The sequence below is a fragment of the Hippocampus zosterae genome, chromosome 11, assembly GCF_025434085.1.
Source record: "Hippocampus zosterae strain Florida chromosome 11, ASM2543408v3, whole genome shotgun sequence".
Lineage (NCBI taxonomy): Eukaryota > Metazoa > Chordata > Actinopteri > Syngnathiformes > Syngnathidae > Hippocampus > Hippocampus zosterae.
In genome coordinates this window covers 21841272-21860331 of record NC_067461.1, presented here as the reverse complement: position 1 = coordinate 21860331, position 19060 = coordinate 21841272, and the positions used below count along the sequence as shown (strand labels likewise).

The 19060-nt window shown below is 41.7% G+C and overlaps 3 protein-coding genes across 4 annotated transcripts in view; 2 read left to right on the top strand and 1 right to left on the bottom strand.

The window, feature by feature from the left end:
* The window catches only part of si:dkey-191g9.5 (rap1 GTPase-GDP dissociation stimulator 1), a 214079-nt gene that overhangs the window by 60626 nt on the left and 134393 nt on the right, over window positions 1-19060 (top strand). The gene's annotated exons all lie outside the window — the stretch shown is intronic.
* borcs7 (BLOC-1 related complex subunit 7) lies at window positions 1969-4851 on the bottom strand. Its single transcript, XM_052081189.1, has 6 exons — window positions 4669-4851; window positions 4208-4270; window positions 2929-2972; window positions 2822-2842; window positions 2540-2700; window positions 1969-2334 (listed from the first exon to the last, which is right to left on the bottom strand). Exons 1-5 carry the CDS (start codon window positions 4834-4836, stop codon window positions 2649-2651), a joined length of 348 nt encoding a protein of 115 aa, XP_051937149.1. The 5' UTR covers window positions 4837-4851; the 3' UTR covers window positions 1969-2334; window positions 2540-2648.
* On the top strand, window positions 9248-18823 carry LOC127610670 (steroid 17-alpha-hydroxylase/17,20 lyase). Its single transcript, XM_052081098.1, has 8 exons — window positions 9248-9562; window positions 9682-9820; window positions 10630-10865; window positions 11502-11588; window positions 13117-13335; window positions 13628-13797; window positions 16756-16859; window positions 18532-18823. The coding sequence occupies exons 1-8, from the start codon at window positions 9248-9250 to the stop codon at window positions 18777-18779; spliced, it is 1518 nt and encodes a 505-aa protein (XP_051937058.1). The 3' UTR covers window positions 18780-18823.

The window sequence follows — 19060 nt, the reverse complement described above, 5'->3', positions numbered from 1 at the left end:
TTGCTCATAGATTCTTCTAACAGTGGGTCATCTACTTGTAAGTGGATTCGTAACTAAATACCCTACTTACATATTTATTTTCTTAGTTTACTTTTTTTATCCTGTTTTGCTTTTAAATGTGTAGATGTCTCCCAGTTGGAAATGATTTAAAATTTTAGGCCATTATACAAAGCCTGATTTAGAGTGAAGTAGGCCAGTTTGTAAAACATAAACAAAAACTGAATACAATGATTTACAAATGCTTTTCCACCTGTGTTTTGGAACATTCCACAGGCAAACACATTAATTGAAAAGGTGAGAGGCATGATTGAAAAATAAAAGGAGCCTCGAAAGCAAGAAATGAGTGAAGCTCACTTCGTGAACAATTGTATGAGTTAATAGTCCTACAGTTCAAGAACATTTCTCAACATCCGATTGCAAGGTATTTGGGGACTTCATCATCTACAGTTTATAGTATCAAAAGAGTCAGAGAATCTCAGTTTAAAAAAAAGCGACAAGGACGAAAATGTGACCTTTGATGTTTCAGGCAGCACTGCATTAAAAAAAACAGACACACATACACATTATTGTGGAAAGGAGATTGCCACGTGGGTTCAGGAAAACTTCAGAAAACAAGTCGGTAAACACAGTTTAGTTTCTCTGAGCCCAAGATAATTTGTGACAGAATGATGCAATAGGGGGGAAAAAACTTTGCTTTGGTCTGACGAATCCACATTTTAAATTGTTTTTTTGGAATGTTTGGAACGCATAGACGAACAACCACCTGCGCTAACATTCACACCAAGCGACAATTTAAGATTAAGATATCCTTTATTTGTCCTGCAATGGGGAAATTTACAGTCAGAGTTCAGAAAGGAAAACACTGGGTAGAGAGAGGGAAATTTAGAGTGTTCCATAAACTTACGCCATGCATGTTTTGGGAATGTGGGAAGAAACCACCTGGAGAAAAGCCACGCAGGCCCAGGGAGAACAGCTTGGGTAACCATCAATGATGAAAGGTGCATTCAGGTTTTGGAGCAACATTCAGCATGCTGCCATCCAAGCAACACCTTTACCAGCGACGTCGCTGCTTGGTTCGGCAAGACAATGCCTAGCCACATTCTGCACGTGTTCCAATAAGCATCTGCAAAACACTGTATTCTGTTTTTATTTACATAAAACCCCACCTTCATTGGAAATGGGTTTGTAGTAAAGACAATCAAGACAAGACAATGAAAAATGAATTTTGGTTTTGATTCTTCACACATACACACAAAAAATGAATTTTATATTTTAATGCGTGTAGCGTGAAACTGTGCAAAAGGTCAAAAGGTTCAAGAGAGGGCTGAGTAATTCTGCAAGCCAATATATGTTTTCAGTTTGGATTTGAAGGCAGTGAGAGTCTGAGGTCAGGTGGTCAAGAGCTCCAGAGCGGCTGAAAGCTCTCCTCTCGGAGATGAGCAAAGGCAGCAGAGCAGTCAGCTGGATGAAGGAAGAGGAGGCGGAGGAGGAGGACCTGAAGGTGCGGGTTCAAGGAGCCATATGGAGGAGGTCAAACAAATATGGAGGGCCATGTTGGGCGTGGCCTTGAAGGTGTCAAAAGCAGGTGTTTGAAGTGGATCCTCTTTTGCCAAAAATGTTGTGAGCATCTTCGGGAGCAAATTATTACATTTTGTTTGGAACACAGAGATTAAGACATTTTCCCATTAAAAGTGTGGAGGGAAAAAAAGCTGTTTTCCATCGAAACAATGATGACCAGATGAGTGAAATCTGCCAATACTTCAAATTCTCCTAATCCATGCTCAAGATAAACTTCAATGGGGCGTGTCTTTACTGTTCCTTGTCAAAATACATGAAAATAAAGCAGAAATAGTTCTAAATGTAATGTTCAAGAAAATCCACATATTTCACTGACTTCTGTTTTTAAGAGAAAACAGCTGGCTGCTTTCCCTTAAAAACAAAAATCAATATCATCTGGACTTTTTAAAAAATAGTTTAACCCCTTCATGCACCAATAATGATAACCTGTAACCTGATAACATGATAAACTGTCCACTGTAGTAACTGCTGCCCCCAAAAGGGTTAAAAAATTGACTTGTTCATTTGTATGCCTATCCCATGAAATTCATGAACACTTAACAAAATTGCGTACCTTAACGGAAGAGGCGCGATCTTGTTTAAGACAATTATCAACTTCAGCAGTTTCAGCAATTGTTGCAGCGTTTTACGATCACATGTACAGGACATGAAGTCATCGCAGCATAGCTCCGCTTCCCACTCCTCGATCACATTTTACGATCGCAGTGACGATCAGGAACACTTGCAGTAAATGTACGATGCCCGAGTGCAGCGTCAACACCTTCTTGTAACTGGATGATGAGCAACAAAAGCTCACAATGGAATATGAGAATATATTTGTAAGCCACCCACAAAACCGAAGTTAAATGATCAAAAACACAAAAAAAATCTCAGAATGCCTCATCCTGAGGCGGACGAACTGGTCCGCATTCGAAAGGGAGTTACATGGCACTGTCAAAAATGTTCTACACAATCACAATCATAAACAGAATTGCTCACAGCTGTCAGTGTCCCATCAAAACAAAACATTGCTGTCTTGCTACAGGGAGATACGACGACTGTATGGAAAAAAAACAACCTGACGTGCTCGTCTACTTGAGCAGGTGAATCAGCTGATCCTGCAAGTTTTGAGAGTGCTCCACGCTGGAAGAAAGAAGAGAACAAAGCAGCAAGCTTCAAATGATATTGTGGCTTAAGCTGGAGATGGATGGGCGCGGGAGTGAGAGCTTTCGACAAAAACACAACAAAAGGGTCGGGCTCTTACTTCTTCTGGATGGCCTCCTGCCTAAATGAAACAAAGAGGTGAGCGTTTCATTTCGAAATGTCGGGATGTTTGTGCATTTTATTTGTGCAAGGTCGAAAATGACGTACTGATATTGTAAGTGCGTAGTGATGATGGACATTTTCCGGAGACTCTGAAAGACAGATGGGACGACAATTATGAGGGGCACCGAGCTGATCTCCAAGATATTTGCGGTCGCTCACAGAGGAGACAAAAAAATACAATAGCACACATTTGATTTGGCGCCTGGTAAAACCGATCTAAATTCCCATTCAATCAAAGCAGCTGGTCTCCCACTCCCTCCTGAGACTTTAGAGTAAACGAGCCGTCAGTCAAATATGTCACTGTCATCCGTGAAATTGGTAGACGTGAACTGATGGACAGGCAGGGAGACAAAGTTGCTTTGTTTGGATTGTTTTATTGAGTTTAATACACAAATGTTTGCTAATAAATATCTTATGAGTATAGTACATTTTGACTAGGTTATATTTGTCCATTCAAATCTTTCAGATGACGTGAGAATATTTCTTCCGATCACCCCACAGATTTGTATTTGGATTTTGAGCACTGACTGAAACACCCCAACACCTCTTGATTTCTTCTGGTTTAGCCATTGCTGTGTCCATTTTGGCCAGGTGCATAATGGGGCATTTTCTCCTGTGCTGCATTAGTTGGAAAAGGTGTTTGTGTTTTTTTTCCCTATTCTTATTCATCTTTTATTCATGTCATTTGGTTTTCGAAATAAAGTCTGTGTTTTATAAATACATTGAGAAAATATAAGCATATATTGAAAATCACTTAATATACTTATACTCATATATTCATATATTTGTACTTGATATATCAAGTACAAAAACTATCAAGATATAATATTTTGTTCTTATCGTTCAACACTACTTATTCTCAAATTTCACTCATAGGATTAATAAAGTATCTATCTATCTATCCATTCATCCATCTACATCATGACCTAAAATGATAACAATACACCAATTGAACATTAATTTTCACAATTATTTGGTAAATTGCCTCAGCTTTCTAGCAGACACCTGAAGGTTTGGGGGGCTAAATGTATGTGTATTGAACTGTTCATAAGGCTTAGCTGCAGGCACCTGACAAAAACAAAGAATTATGATGGCTCCACTATGCTTTATCACAAGTATAATGTTTTGTTGGTAAATGTGGCGGTGATGGAATTTTTTTCCCAATGATAATTCAAAATCTTCCAAAAACATGGAGCAAGGTTGACAGGTTGAGTTTATTTTCGAGATCCATATAAATTCATAAAATAATAATAAATTAATTTGCGGAATGAAACGCATTTAATCAAAACTGACCAGCGTTTATAATACACACAAATGTACTCACATCCTCCGAGTGTAGGATGGCGTCCTCCTGAATAACCATATTTCTGGCTGCTTGACCGAGAAGCTGGAAGGCATCATAACAACTATTAGGCAGGATTTGGAATTACTTACAAAAAGAACACTGGCGTTGCACATCACAAATCAACCCTACATACAAACACCAACTGGGAGACTGATACATTTAATAAGGCTACCAGTATGGCTTGCTGATTTCATGACACTTCGTATTGGGCCAGTAGTGCGAAATCTGCGATCAACGAACTTCCATTCAAAGTAGGGTTAGCATTAGCGAAATTATACTGCAATCTTACACCGCTGCTAACAAATTGCAATTCAAGAACGTTGCAACTGTTACAAAAACAAAAACAAAAACATGGTGAAGGATCCAATCAGCTGTTAGGTGGTAGCTGCGATGAAATGTGAAGCTGCTCGGAAATACTAAAAACAAAGGCATTAACCAACCTCTTGGCTGCGGGAAACTTTAAGCACCTGGCGTGTCAATGCGATCGCGTCTACGCTGCAAGAACCCACTTTATCAGATAATAATCCTTTAACGGACTGCCCAAACCGAGGTTGAACTTCGGCGGACGCCATGTTTGGGTTACAAATACAATAGGCGAACAACGGCATGCGAGCAGGGACAAAACAGTGCGCCTCTTCCTTGAAAACAACTTTTATTATACAAAATGTTCTTATGTAATGGAAAACAAAGTAATCGGTATGTCGCTGGCATAGGTAGACGAACAAAGAAGCTATTCTCGTCAGTAATTAATCGACATTTTGAACAACTAGTGAAATTAGATCATTTCCGGCATCACAACAATCATGGCAAACTGGCTGAGAATCACCATCTATGCCATGAAGTGCTAATTATGTTATGATTTCCCCATCCCTTTTCTATACGTCTCTGATACTCAAGACAGTCGCAGCTGAGAAGAGCGGAGCGCAGCTGTAATTGGTGAGAGGCAGAATGCCAACCAATAACGGAGTGCACTTCACACTCAAATTCACATCTTTAGACAATTTAGAGCAGGGGTCACCCACCTTTTTCATCCTAAAAGCTACTTCTTGGCTACAGATGACTGCAAAGGGCTTTCAGTTTGATACGCACGGCTCAAATGTGCTCAAATTACCTTGACTTAAATTTTATTAATAATGAATCAAATTGGCGGCCCGGTAGTCCAGTGGTTAGCACGTCGGCTTCACAGTGCAGAGGTACCGGGTTCGATTCCAGCTCCGGCCTCCCTGTGTGGAGTTTGCATGTTCTCCCCGCGTCTGCGTGGGTTTTCTCCGGGTAGTCCGGTTTCCTCCCACATTCCAAAAACATGCGTGGCAGGCTGATTGAACACTCTAAATTGTCCCTAGGTGTGAGTGTGAGCGTGGATGGTTGTTCGTCTCTGTGTGCCCTGCGATTGGCTGGCAACCGATTCAGGGTGTCCCCCGCCTCCTGCCCGAAGACAGCTGGGATAGGCTCCAGCACCCCCCCCGCGACCCTAGTGAGGATCAAGCGGCTCGGAAGATGAATGAATGAATGAATGCATGAATCAAATTCATGTAGATAGTCAACATTTCAATGATATTGCACAATTATCATAAATGATTTAACAAGTTCGTAGACAGATGAATATCAATAAGCAACACTTTATTTTTCATACATTTCGGAATGAATAAAAGGCCAGTCCGAGAGGAGCTCAGAGCTCACAAGGGTTCATACAGTAAAAGTAGTTCTGAAACATATGAAGGCCCTAGACCGGGGGTCGGCCACCCACGGCTCCAGGGCAGCATGTGGCTCTTTAGCGCCGCCCTAGTAGCTCCCCGAAGCTTTTTCAAAAATGTTTGAAAATGGAAAAAGATGGGGGAGTGAAATATATTTTTTGTTTTAATATGGTTAATGTAGGAGGACAAACATGACACAAACATTCTTAACATTTTCTAATGCTGGAAAATTGTGAAGAATAAAATTTACACTTCAACATTCCTGTCAACCAAGATTTGGGTCATGGCCTGCGACACGTGTTTCTATTAGCAGGGTGGGATGCCAGGTGGGTGGCTGTTGCAAAAAAGAAGGAAAAAAAACAGACTTTCATGTACAATTCACTGACGGTACCTGCAAGAATTGCAATCTGGAGGGCCGATAGAAGCATTTTAAAGCGTGAGCTACGTAGTTAACACGTTGCAAAAACGTTTTGTTACATTTTTGATATGTGGAAGATAAGTGAGCTCAGAAGCCAGAATAACACCCGGACACACCTAGGGAGCGTTGAGGGGTTCAAAGACAGAGTTTCTATTTTAGTTAAAAGTTTCTCTCTGTGGGCCTCAGGACCGGTGATTACAACTTGGCCTGGTTAAGATGAAGAAAGTTCTCTGCCATCCAGGATTTGATGTCCATGACACAGTTAAAAAGAGTAACAACCCGACCAAATGGCCAGATATGGAATATGTGCACCTGTACACCTATCTCAGCAAAATGACCAGTTAATTTTTTTTATCAATCTGTTCTAATTTCGAACGTATATGCAAAATTCATTCAGATCTGCATATGTATATTCTAATCAATGCTTGGGATACATGATTGATAACTCGCCATCCACTCCAAGCCCTGAGCTGGACATGCCTGATTTAAAACAATTTGAAATTAAAATGAAAGAATAAGGGGCGGCCAGTGTTTAGCACGTCGGCTTCACAGTGCAGAGGTACCGGGTTCGATTCCAGCTCCAGCCTCCCTGTGTGGAGTTTGCATGTTCTCCCCGGGCCTGCGTGGGTTTTCTCCGGGTGCTCCGGTTTCCTCCCACATTCCAAAAAACATGCATGGCAGGCTGATTGGACGCTCTAAATTGTCCCTAGGTGTGAGTGTGGGCGTGGATGGTTGTTTGTCTCTGTGTGCCCTGCGATTGGCTGGCCACCGATTCAAGGTGTACCCTGCCTACTGCCCGATGATAGCTGGGATATGCTCCAGCAGCCCCCGCGACCCTAGTGAGGATCAAGCGGTTTGGAAAATGGATGGATGAAAGAATAAGGTTCGCAGGAAGTCACAGGTGTGTCTTCGTTTGACAGCGGCCTGAAGATGAGAGTGGCCTTAGTGTGGGTGTGCGGGTGTCTCTGTAGCCCATTTCCTACCTAAGATTGCATGATTCCTACCTTAGATTGTATTTCTGCTTGCACATCAAGGACTGTAAGCCCTGTTTTTGTTATAATTCATCATTAAAAAAGAGCATTCAAGCATCCAATTTTTCTTCATGAGAAGGTCGGGTTAAACTTGCAGCTCTCTGCTCGTGTAGATTCATGTTCCTTCTAATCTGTGGGAGTGAGCAACTGCACACTGCTCTCACCCTCTCAGGGCACACAAGATGACATTGGTTGCACCCCAAGCACACACATTATATTTCTACATTCATTCCTTCATTTCCACCCCGGCTTAATCTCCAAATAGGACACCACACCACACCATTCCCACTTAGCTGACAGTTTCAAAAGTGACTCCTAGTTTGCACGCTCAGTTATTCTACAGTTTGAGGCATACATTGACATACACATACACTCACAGCTACTGCTGACGTGATATGATACTGCAGGCTCCATTCAGGAAATCTAGAAATGTTTGTGTTTTATTTAATAAAAAAATAAAAGTAATAATCTATAGCTGATTTTCACAAATCTCTATTCAATGATTTGTTGTATTTTGTTATATAGCTTGATGGGCGGCACCATGTTTGACTGGTTAGCACGTTCGTCTTACAGTGCAGATGTGCAGGGTTCGATTCTGGCTCCAGTCTCCCTGTGCCTGCGTGGATTTTCTCTGGGTACTCCTCAGATCCAAAAACATTCATGGCAGGTTAATGGAACACTCTTAAGTTGTCCTTCGATGTGATTGTGAGGATGAATGGTTGTTTATCTGTGTGTGCAGTGTGATCGGCTGACAACCAGTTCAGGGTGTACCCTGCACACAGCCCAAAGACAACTGGAATGGGCACAAGCACACCCGTGACCTTTGTGATGATAAGCGGATAAGATGATTGATGAATGGAGGTGGTTTGATTTCTTTTTTTGGGGGGGAGGGGGGTGGAAAACATATCGACATCATATCACTTTTTATGATGACAGGTTTGTGTGCATGTCTGATGTTGTTTTTTGAAATGATGAACTTAGTTCAAATTTATTTTATATGAACTGAACAAGTTAATTCAAAAACTTGTGAACTGAACCTATTGAACAATAGTTTGTATAGAAAATGAACTTTCCCAATACTGGCGAATGGGCGATTACACCTGGTTTCACAGTCGTAACGGCCCAGTGAAGGTAACCAACCATAACTTAGATGTGACCGACAAAATAAATGAGTTTGACACCTCTAATTTACAGTCTTCAATCAAACAAGCGTGCATGCTTGATTTTTTTGGTGGGAGGGTAATGTGGAAGGAAAAGCCAAATTTTTGGAGACAGCCCACGCAAGCGTGGGTGGAACCTCTCAAAAGTAAAGCAGATGTACATGAAAAAAAAAGATTGTGTCTTTTTTATGATGACATATAGGTACAGCAGGGTTGTCAATCTCATTTGTGTCACAGGCCACATTGAAGTTACCGTATTCCTTGGAGGGCCGTTATGACTGTGAAGGCATTTAAATAAGTCAAGAATAATTGTTGATTCAATTATTGTTTAAGTTACAGTAATGAGGAATTTGGTAACAAGAAAACGCTGACAATATCTGTCGTATTTATTACATATGAGAAGTTGAAATTTTAGTCCAGATTTTAGCAATAATTGTAGAAATTGACATGTTCGATTTCCGTGCCACATAACATGAAGTAGCGGGCCAGATCTGACCCGCTACTTCTGATCTGAGCCTTGAGTTTGACACCTGTGAGGTACAGCATTACATTTCATTATAGTGTTCCATTTTTTCAGTGCGGTTTTATTATTTTGTTTAAATTGGCGCCGCTTCAAGGATGTGACATTGAAGGAGCTGCTTAAAAAGGTTTTCTGCTGCAGCTCAGGGCCTCTATCTACCGAAGCCACTTCTGCTGAGCATTTCTCAGACTCAAAAATGGATTGGGGTCTGTGGCTGTATGTGTGTTTTTTCATGGGCCTGATTATTTTAGCTTTGAAGCTAAGATTAAGAAAGTCGGTACATGGCCTCCGGGAGCTCCCGTGCCTGCCATGCTTCCCGTTCATCGGCAGTCTGCTGAGTCTACGAAGTGTCCATCCGCCTCATGTGCTTTTCAAGAAACTACAAGAGAAATACGGGCAGACATATTCGCTGATGATGGGCTCACATCGAGTCATCATTGTCAACCACTACTCGCACGCTAAAGAAGTGCTGCTGAAGAAGGGCAAGATATTTGCGGGGAGACCAAGAACAGTGGGTGAACCTTGTCTTCTTCTTTCTGTTCACGACGCCCTTTTGAAAAAGTAGTTTGGGTGAGTGCCCGCCTTTCCTCCACGCATTCAGTATGTGCTATTCCTCCCCGTGGGATGAAGGTAACCACAGATGTGCTGACAAGAGATGGGAAAGACATCGCCTTTGGAGACTACAGTGCTTCTTGGAAGTTCCACAGGAAACTTGTCCATGGAGCTCTGCACATGTTTGGACATGGGTCTGCCTCAATTGAGAAGATCAGTGAGTACTGTTTGAGCATAGAAATTGAATCTTTGTGTGATTTAATCCTTTTGAGGACAGCGGTTACTACAGTGGACTGTTTACCATGTTATCAGGTTACAGGGTGCATGAAAGTGTTATAAAATTAAAAATCTTGCCATACAACGCCAAAACATGCATTGTGTCTGCCATTAAAAAACTTTCCAGACTAGCATGTACTACATTCACCATGGGAACAAAATATTGGGACACCTGGCTATTTTGGTTAATACATGATCCCAAACTCAGACCACCGAAAATGTGGAAGTAGTCTCCCTCACTGACAGTCTTCGTATGCACTGTAACATCTGGTATCCTGTATGCCGACAGTTTTTGCCACAGTTCTTGTTATTGTGGAGGTGTACCTGTTGCAGATGATGTATTGGTGTGTACATTTAACAATGATCAAGCTGGAGCAAACGTGGCAAACCATCGGCTTTGACTACACTGAACAAAAATGTCTTTGGATGTTTTGGATTGACTGAATTTAGACATGTACTGGTACATCAGTTGCACATGATTAACCCTTTCATGCACCCTGTAACCTGATAACATGGTAAGCTGTCCACTGTCGTAACCACTGTCCCTGAAAGGGATCAAATGTGCTGAGCCAACGTATGTCCTTTGAACAATCTCAAGGAAAAGAGTAGAAAATGATGTCAGTTTACTACATTTTAATCAAGTGCAACCAAAAGTGATTTTTTTTACAGTGATGTTTACTCATGTAAATAATCGAGCAGCTCAATGAAATTGAACTCAAGATGGCTCTAATAGTTTGTCCTCCTCCTCAGTCTGCACACAGGCCCAGTCTCTTTGCTCTATCATGACCGAGAAAGCTGCCGCTGAAGCTCCTGTGGACTTTTCTCCCGACCTGACGCGGGTTGTCACCAACGTCATCTGTTCACTGTGTTTCAACTCCACGTACCCAATAGGAGATCCTGAGTTCGAGGCCATTCTTCATTACAGCCAGGGAATTGTGGACACTGTTGCCAAAGACAGCTTGGTGGATATTTTCCCATGGTTACAGGTCAGCAAGCATAATATGACAATCTGCGGTGTACAGTAATCCCTCGTTTATCGTGGTTAATGGGGACCAAAACCACCCACAATAAACGAAAATCCGCAAAGTAGCGACCAATTAACATATACAGGTTAAAAAAAAAAGTTTTTTTTAAGCCCGCAAAAAGTCCGCAAACAGTCCGTGAGAAGATGCAAAACAACAGCAAGTCATATAGAGCAACATATACAGTACTGTACTCCAGGTATATGAAAATAAATATATATACTGTATATATACAGTATATATCTATATTTGTTTCAAAAAATCCGCGATGCACCGAATCCACGATAAACGAACCGCGAAATAGTGAGGGATCACTGTACATCTGTTGAAATGCTCATGTGAGAAATGCACACATACCACCATTTGAAGTGCCTGTCATTAACCATTTCACGCAAAAATAATCCTAAACTGCATGAGGATTTTTTTCCTCGAGTGTTTTTATTTGTCTTTCGGTATGGAAAAAAATAATGACAACACACATAATGAATCAAAGAATGAATAACTCATTCCAATGTGTGCTATTAAAATTTGGAATTAAAACAGTGACAGCGATAACATATACTGCCGTCACTTTTTTAAAACGAGCATTTGATTTTGCAGGTTCTTCCTAATGCAGACCTGCGTCTCCTGAAACAATGTGTTGCAGTCCGTGACAAACTTCTACACAAGAAATATGAAGAACACAAGGTACATCATTTATCATTTCTGCCCGAAATAGTCGGCAATCATGGCTTTTATCTAAGATGTATGCCAGGTGCTCGCAGTCACCAGGAAGCCCCCATGCACCACATGCGGACCCTGTGGTTCTGATCTAAAAATAGCCGACCGGTGATAGGACAGTGGTAATTTCCTAGGAATTCTGTCATGGTGGTCATTTGAAAATGTGAACAACTGGCAGCTCTTTATAGAAATAAAATGTTGTTCAGTGTATTGATTTTGCTAATTTTCCTAATTATGAAAAATCACGAACATTGTCTTCACATAAATTGATAGCATAAATTACTACATAATAGAAACACGATAATAACAATGGCCCAACCAATTTGGGTGTATTTTTTGTCTGTTATTTGGCAGAATAAAAGTCATTTAAAAAAGATACAATGAATAAAATAACTTTTTTTGGTCTCTTCACTCTTACAACAAGAAATATATTGGATTGGATCAAACTTTATTTAGCTGATTTTTGACAATTTGACAAAAAAAAACAAGCTAATATCCACTCTATAACTCTTGGATTCAAAACGGATGGTGACACCTATTGAACACTTTATGCACTTACTGTATGGGCTGATACACACATTTCAGTAAAATCTATCAAAAGCAGACTACATCACGTAGGTCCCCCAGAAATTTGACTCGTCAGGCTTCCAAGACATTTTGATAGCTCCTTTCAATTTAGTGGAACCAAAGTCTGGAAACCCATGTTCAGTATGACTCTGGTTCTAAAAACATGTCACAGATGATACTAAACCTAATTTGATTCACATTCCATTGAATACTTTCTCGAGGCATGCTGGTTTAGTCCCAAATTCCAAAAACATGCTTGTTCGGTCCACTGAAGAATATGGATCTCCAAAGACTTTTTTCCCCTGAACCAAATACCGAATATATAATATCTATTAAACATTTCACTTCAGGGGTTGAATTATATGATCTATTCAGCTGAGGATGTATTTGTAGGTGCTTTGATCAGAGGTGGCCAGCATCAATAAATCATACATATAAAAACACTGAGTGAACTGACCAATCCATAGGGCTGTTCTCATGATCATCTGCATTCTTCGTATTACATCCAGTGAAGCCTTAACAGTAAGCGAAAAGCCCGCCATTGACAGGACTGTGAGGCTCTGCATATGTATATGATAATTAGCCCTTTCATGCACCCTGTAACCTGATAACATGAAAAGCTGTCCACTGTAGTAACCGTTGTCCCTGAAAAGGTTAAACCACGAAGGATTTTAAAATCCCAGCTTATGCTATTATAGGTTGTTAAAAGCGGGCAAACATGTGAGCCGACATTGCAGACTATTACACCGCATTAGTCACAGCTTTGAGTTTAAGAGCCTTGAGAGATCTAAATACAGTATGTTTGACGGGTTAATAAAGTCATGAGTAAGAGCAGTAGCACTCTTGTTAACTCGCTAACATGACAAGAAACTGATTCTCATCTTGACTGGTGTACTCTGTGTGTTCTGTATGTTGACCCCACCACCAGGCACAGTACAGTGACAATCTGCAGAGAGACCTGATAGACGCTCTACTCAGAGCGAAGCACAATGCGGAGAACAACAACACGGCAGAGGCGAATTCCGAGGCTTTGGGCCTTAGCGATGACCACATCCTCATGACTGTGGGGGACATCTTTGGAGCCGGGGCGGAAACCACCATCACTGTCCTCAGATGGGCCATCATCTACCTTATCCATTACCCGGAGGTAATGTTTGCGAACAGCGCTTATGCTAGCTTACAGGTGGAGTTGAAGGATCAACTCATCATGGACATAAATGCGTGCTAATGATGACTTGGATTCAGTGAAACCTTTCTTGACTGAAGCTATAGCGTTTCTGGCCTTTTGAAGTTGTATTTTTTGGGCCAGTTAATTTCTCCTCTTGTTTTCTGACTGTGAAATCTTTTCAATGTTTATGGGTCACTAAGAGTAAGCATCTAGTGAACGTCATGTCAGTGACATGTTTCCATGAAGGTAGCCACAAAGTCTTTGTGTTCAGGTGCAGACACGTATCCAGGAGGAGCTCGACAGCAAGTTAGGAAAAGAATGCAGCCCCGTCCTCAGTGATAGAGGCAGTCTGCCTTACCTCAAGGCCACCATCAAGGAGGTTTTGAGGATCCGCCCAGTTTCGCCTCTCCTCATTCCTCATGTGGCCCTTGAGGACACAAGGTACAGTCGACACAACAATGATGTCAACAGGCACATATCTCTCAATATTTAGTCCATAATATGTTCAAATCTACTTTGTACATAAGTGACTATGAACCTCATGTCCACTGAAACTATTACCCAAGAATGAAACATTGATATCATTGCTCACTCATTTTCTCATCAACGGTGAAATAATTTGACTGTAGGCCCACTAAGGCACAGATAAAGAGCTGTTTTGACCCAGTTTTGCCCCTTGCTGACCAAGAAAGAATAACGGCGGACCATCATATGTCCTCTAAAATGATATTTTACGATTAAACTGTGGTCAACTGCATAGCGCGTCGTCCACATAGTGTAGAGCTGCAGGGTTAAATTCCGGCTTTGGTCATCCTGTGTGGAGTTTGCATGTTCTCCCCGTGCCTGTATGGGTTTTCTCCGGGTGCTCCGGTTTCCCCCACATTCCAAAAACACATTAATGGAACACTCTAAAATTGTCCCTAGGTGTGAGTGTGAGCGGTTGTTTGTCTCTCTGGGCCCTGCAATTGGCTGGAAAACCAGTTCATGGTATCCCTGCCTATTGTCCAAAAAGAACTGGAATAGGCTCCAGCACGTTCCGCGACCCTTGTGAGGATGAGCGGATCAGAAAATGGATGGATGGATAGATGGATGCCTTATACCGTGGCCTGAGCTGTGAGAAGAGTGAATGTGTCCCAATAATAAGGTCTGAAGCGGGTCAGCACAACAATCTTTTGATTGCAATTTTTTACATCGAAATATTTCTTATCGACCCCGCACATGAAGATGGGGAAAAAAAATCATTTTAACCCTTTCAGGGACAGCGGTCACTACAGTGGACATTTTATCATGTTATCGATTACAGGTTATCATTATTCATCTATGAAAGGCTTAATAGTTTTTGGTCGTACTGAGTGCGGTGTGCCTCAGAGGCAGGAATTGGGCATGATCACACATTAGCTCCCAAAAGCAAAGAACGTTCACCAACGGATATATTGATATGGTTTTGCATGGTTGGGAATTGTGACCTGAATGGTGGGAAGCAAGGATGCAAAAAAAAGTGTGTTCTCAAAAATGAATTTCTGAAGAACAAAAAGGCAAACAAGGTCATGTGAGGAATCCATCATTTAAAAAGTCCAAAATGAGATTCAAAGTAACAAACCAAAACTGGTCATTAACTAACTACAAATGTAAAAAAGACCAAACTTGGGGAAATGCGTGACTCCAGCAGCAAACAAGCTGCGTTCCAGGAGGGCCAGAAGTCGCATTTATCCCTCTTGTATTGTATTGTATTGTATTGTATTGTATTGTATTGTATTGTATCAGTTGAAAGCATTCCAGGCGCCAGTAAACAACAATCACAATCGATGGCAATACATTGTTTTAGGATTTGTTCCTCAAAACACATTTTGACCTCCAGCAAATCTGTCGTCATAATTTGCTTCACTTATGTCAATAAAGGAATCTCTTATATGTTTCACTAAATAACTTTATGCAGGGAGATTGCGGCACAACTTCACGCAGTCAACACAAATCACGCGATGCTATGTGCAGTTATGTTGAAGAACTAAATTAACGTAACAATAAATAAACCGAGATGATAGATAGATAGATAGATAGATAGATAGATAGATAGATAGATAGATAGATAGATAGATAGATAGATAGATAGATAGATAGATAGATAGATAGATAGATAGATAGATAGATAGATAGATAGATAGATAGATAGATAGATAGATAGATAGATAGATAGATAGATAGATAGATAGATAGATAGATAGATAGGGTGGCCCGGTAGTCCAGTGGTTAGCACGTTGGCTTCACAGTGCAGAGGTACCGGGTTCGATTCTAGCTCCGGCCTCCGTGTGTGGAGTTTGCATGTTCTCCCCGGGCCTGCGTGGGTTTTCTCCGGGTGCTCCGGTTTCCTCCCACATTCCAAAAACATGCGTAACAGGCTGATTGAACACTCTAAATTGTCCCTAGGTGTGAGTGTGAGTGCGAATGGTTGTTTGTTTCTGTGTGCCCTGCGATTGGCTGGCAACCGATTCAGGGTGTCCCCCGCCTACTGCCCGAGGACAGCTCGGATAGGCTCCAGCACCCCCCGCGACCCTAGTGAGGATCAAGCGGCTCGGAAGATGAATGAATGAATGAATATACACATGTTTATATTCTTGTAAATTACGTTTTGCCATCACGGTCTGTGTCACCATGGTTGAGTGATGGCAGATTGAGGCAACTCGTTGTATGTCCCATGCAGAAAATGGGGAACAAAGGCGCAAATGCCCCGTTACTCCTATTTCTGCTGGTGCAAAGTTGAGCAAAATACCTAAGGAAAGAAAACTCCACTGATGCACACAGTTCGACTGCGCTTTGCTCAAGAATTGCGGCCGAAAGGAAAATAGGGACTCACATCTTTTTTTGCCTAAATAAACCCCAAGAGAACACAAGAGATACCGGTAATGTCAATAATGGAGGTAGTGTATATTAAGAGCCCTCTTTAAGAAAGCCAAAAACCCAAATAATACGATTATAAAAAATTCAGACCCGAAGTAAAGGTTTCATATGGCCCAAAAAAAGCAAGACAAAAAAATATATATCTATATATATATTGCGCGTCGTCCCGCACGCGGTTTGTTAGTTATTTAGTAGAGCTAAACATCTCTTTATTTTCGCGATAAGCAATGAAGATGAACAAAAAGTTGAACCAAGCAACAACACTTTTGTGGGCCGAAGGCCCACCTTACCAGCCTTCCGCAGGAACTAGCTGATGAGCCGCCCGGAGGGCGGCGAACCACCACCTTACCAGCCTTCCGCAGGAAGGGGCTCCTGCGGGCTCCTCCGGGCGGCTCATCAGCTAGTACTGTATATATATTGTGGCCTATATACATCACATGACAGATGCCCCCCGCCCCGTTTTAATTTGTATTTTCAACCGTATGTTTGTTTGTTTGTTTTTAGCATTGGAAATTTCAAAGTGCGAAAGGGGACCAGAGTCATCGTCAACCTGTGGTCACTGCACTTTGATGAGCAAGAATGGAAACAACCCGAGCTTTTCGACCCAGGTGAGAAACAACCTTCATGACAGGAATAATATGATTACATACCAGGGGTGAGCAATTCCGGTCCCCCGAGGGCCAGGATCTGGCCCTGGTTTTGTATGTCAACCGATTCAAATGATCAGGGGCCGGTTACACAAGTGCTGCAGTAAAGAAGAAATGGGTAGTGCAAAACATCAAGGATAAGGCAAACTATTTGAAGGAATTTCAAGAGCTGAAAGGACACAGAGACATTGGATCCTAGCGTCCTGCCAAATTTATCTTATCAAACACCAGCTGGAATTAACATCACGTTTGGTCGTGTTTTGCACTTTTTCTGTTTAGAGAGACAGAGTGGCAGGGAATTTAATTTGAAAGGGCTAAGAGGTGGAAACAATACAAAATATGAAGAGACAATTCACAGCACACAATAAACATGTACAACTATAGTGTTCATTCAAAATGAAAGTTTCAACGGCAATGTTTGGGCACAGAGCAGATGTTTGAAATTATTTATCACAGCATGTGTTAGCCTCCTCTTGCTCCATAAACATTGCATCGATTTGGCAGAAAATGTGTGCATCAAAACGAAATGACTGAAAGAAACAATGACTAAATCAGAATTTTATGTCTCCAAAACCTAGAAGTATAGCAAAAAATGTCCTTTGTTTTCATCTTTGTCAATTAATTCCAAACATCAGCACCATTTTAAGATCAACAAATACACAATGAGCCTTCATGATTAAATGTTTTCTTTCTCTACAGTGCATCTGTAGAGCAGGGGTGCCCAACCTTTTTATCCAAGATCTACTTTTCGTTCAACCAACGTCCCGCAATTGACCTGTTCGCGCACACGCGCGCGCTTACACACGCATGCCATCATGAGCAACAGCCATCACGGCCGCCAAGATGAACGAGGGATGGGACACACTTTTGCAGCGTGTTAACTATCGTAGCTCACGTGTACCGTTTTAAAATGCTTCTGTTCGTCCTTCAGATTGCTATTCTTTGCCAGCGCTCTCAGTGAACTGTACGTAAAACACCATTTATTTTTCACAACAGCCAACTCCATGGCATACCGCCCTGCTTATAGAAGAAGTGTGTCGCAGGCTATGACGCAAATCTTCATTGACAGAAATGTTGAAATTGAATGCTACACATTTTTCCAGCAATGGAAAATGTTAGGAATGTGTGCGTCATGTTTGCCCTCCTAAAGAACCCATATTAAAGCAAAAAATATATATTCCTTCCCCCATCTTTTTCCGTTCTCAAACATTTTTGCTAAAGTCCAGGGAGGCACTCGGGCGGTGCTCAAGAGCGGCATACGGCTCTCGAGTCGCGGGTCGCCGACCCCCGATAGAAGGCGTAGCTTGTGCATAAAATACTGAGCTTCTTCTTTGGTGGATTTCCCTCAATAGTCTTGAGCACACTTATTTTAACAGTTGGTAATGCAACTCCTCACCATTTCACTGTGTCATGTTGTCCAGTTACACTCAAAACAATGCTGATCTGTGTCTTCTTTGTGTAAAATCACAATGATTAGGGCCAACTAAATACATTTGAACTTTGCAGTTTACTTGTGGTAATAATGTTATCCTATATAACATATGAATTAATGAGACTGTACGAAAATTCCACGTTTGAACTGTCAATTAATCTCATACACCCCCCCCCCCCCCCCATTTTCCCCGTGCTGCAGGCCGATTTTTGAATAGTGACGGCACAGGTCTGATCAACCCATCATCCAGCTACATGCCGTTTGGTGCCGGGGTCAGGGTGTGTGTTGGTGAGGCCTTGGCGAAGATGGAAATTTTTATCTTCCTCTCGTGGATTCTTCAGCGCTTCACATTCTCGAGCCCACCCGGTCAACCTCCTCCCTCCTTGGAGGGTAAATTTGGTGTGGTCCTTCAACCAGCTAAGTACAAGGTGACTGTCACACCCAGATAAAGTTAAAAGGCAGACAAAAGCCAGCTCTGCTAGCTTTGTGTTTGCTGCACAACTTTTAAAAATGTATACTGTTGGCAGTTGAACAATTTCAAAATTGGCCCCCTCACACTCGCTCTCTCACACGTGCGCGCACGCGCACACACGCACACACACACGCGCACACACACAGCCGGCTAAACAGTACACTGTACCACAGGTTGTTGTTCTTTAGAGCAGTCATTTTATCAGTTCTGTTTTTATCCATCAGTCTGGTTTGGTGCTATAAAGGGCAAAATCAGATT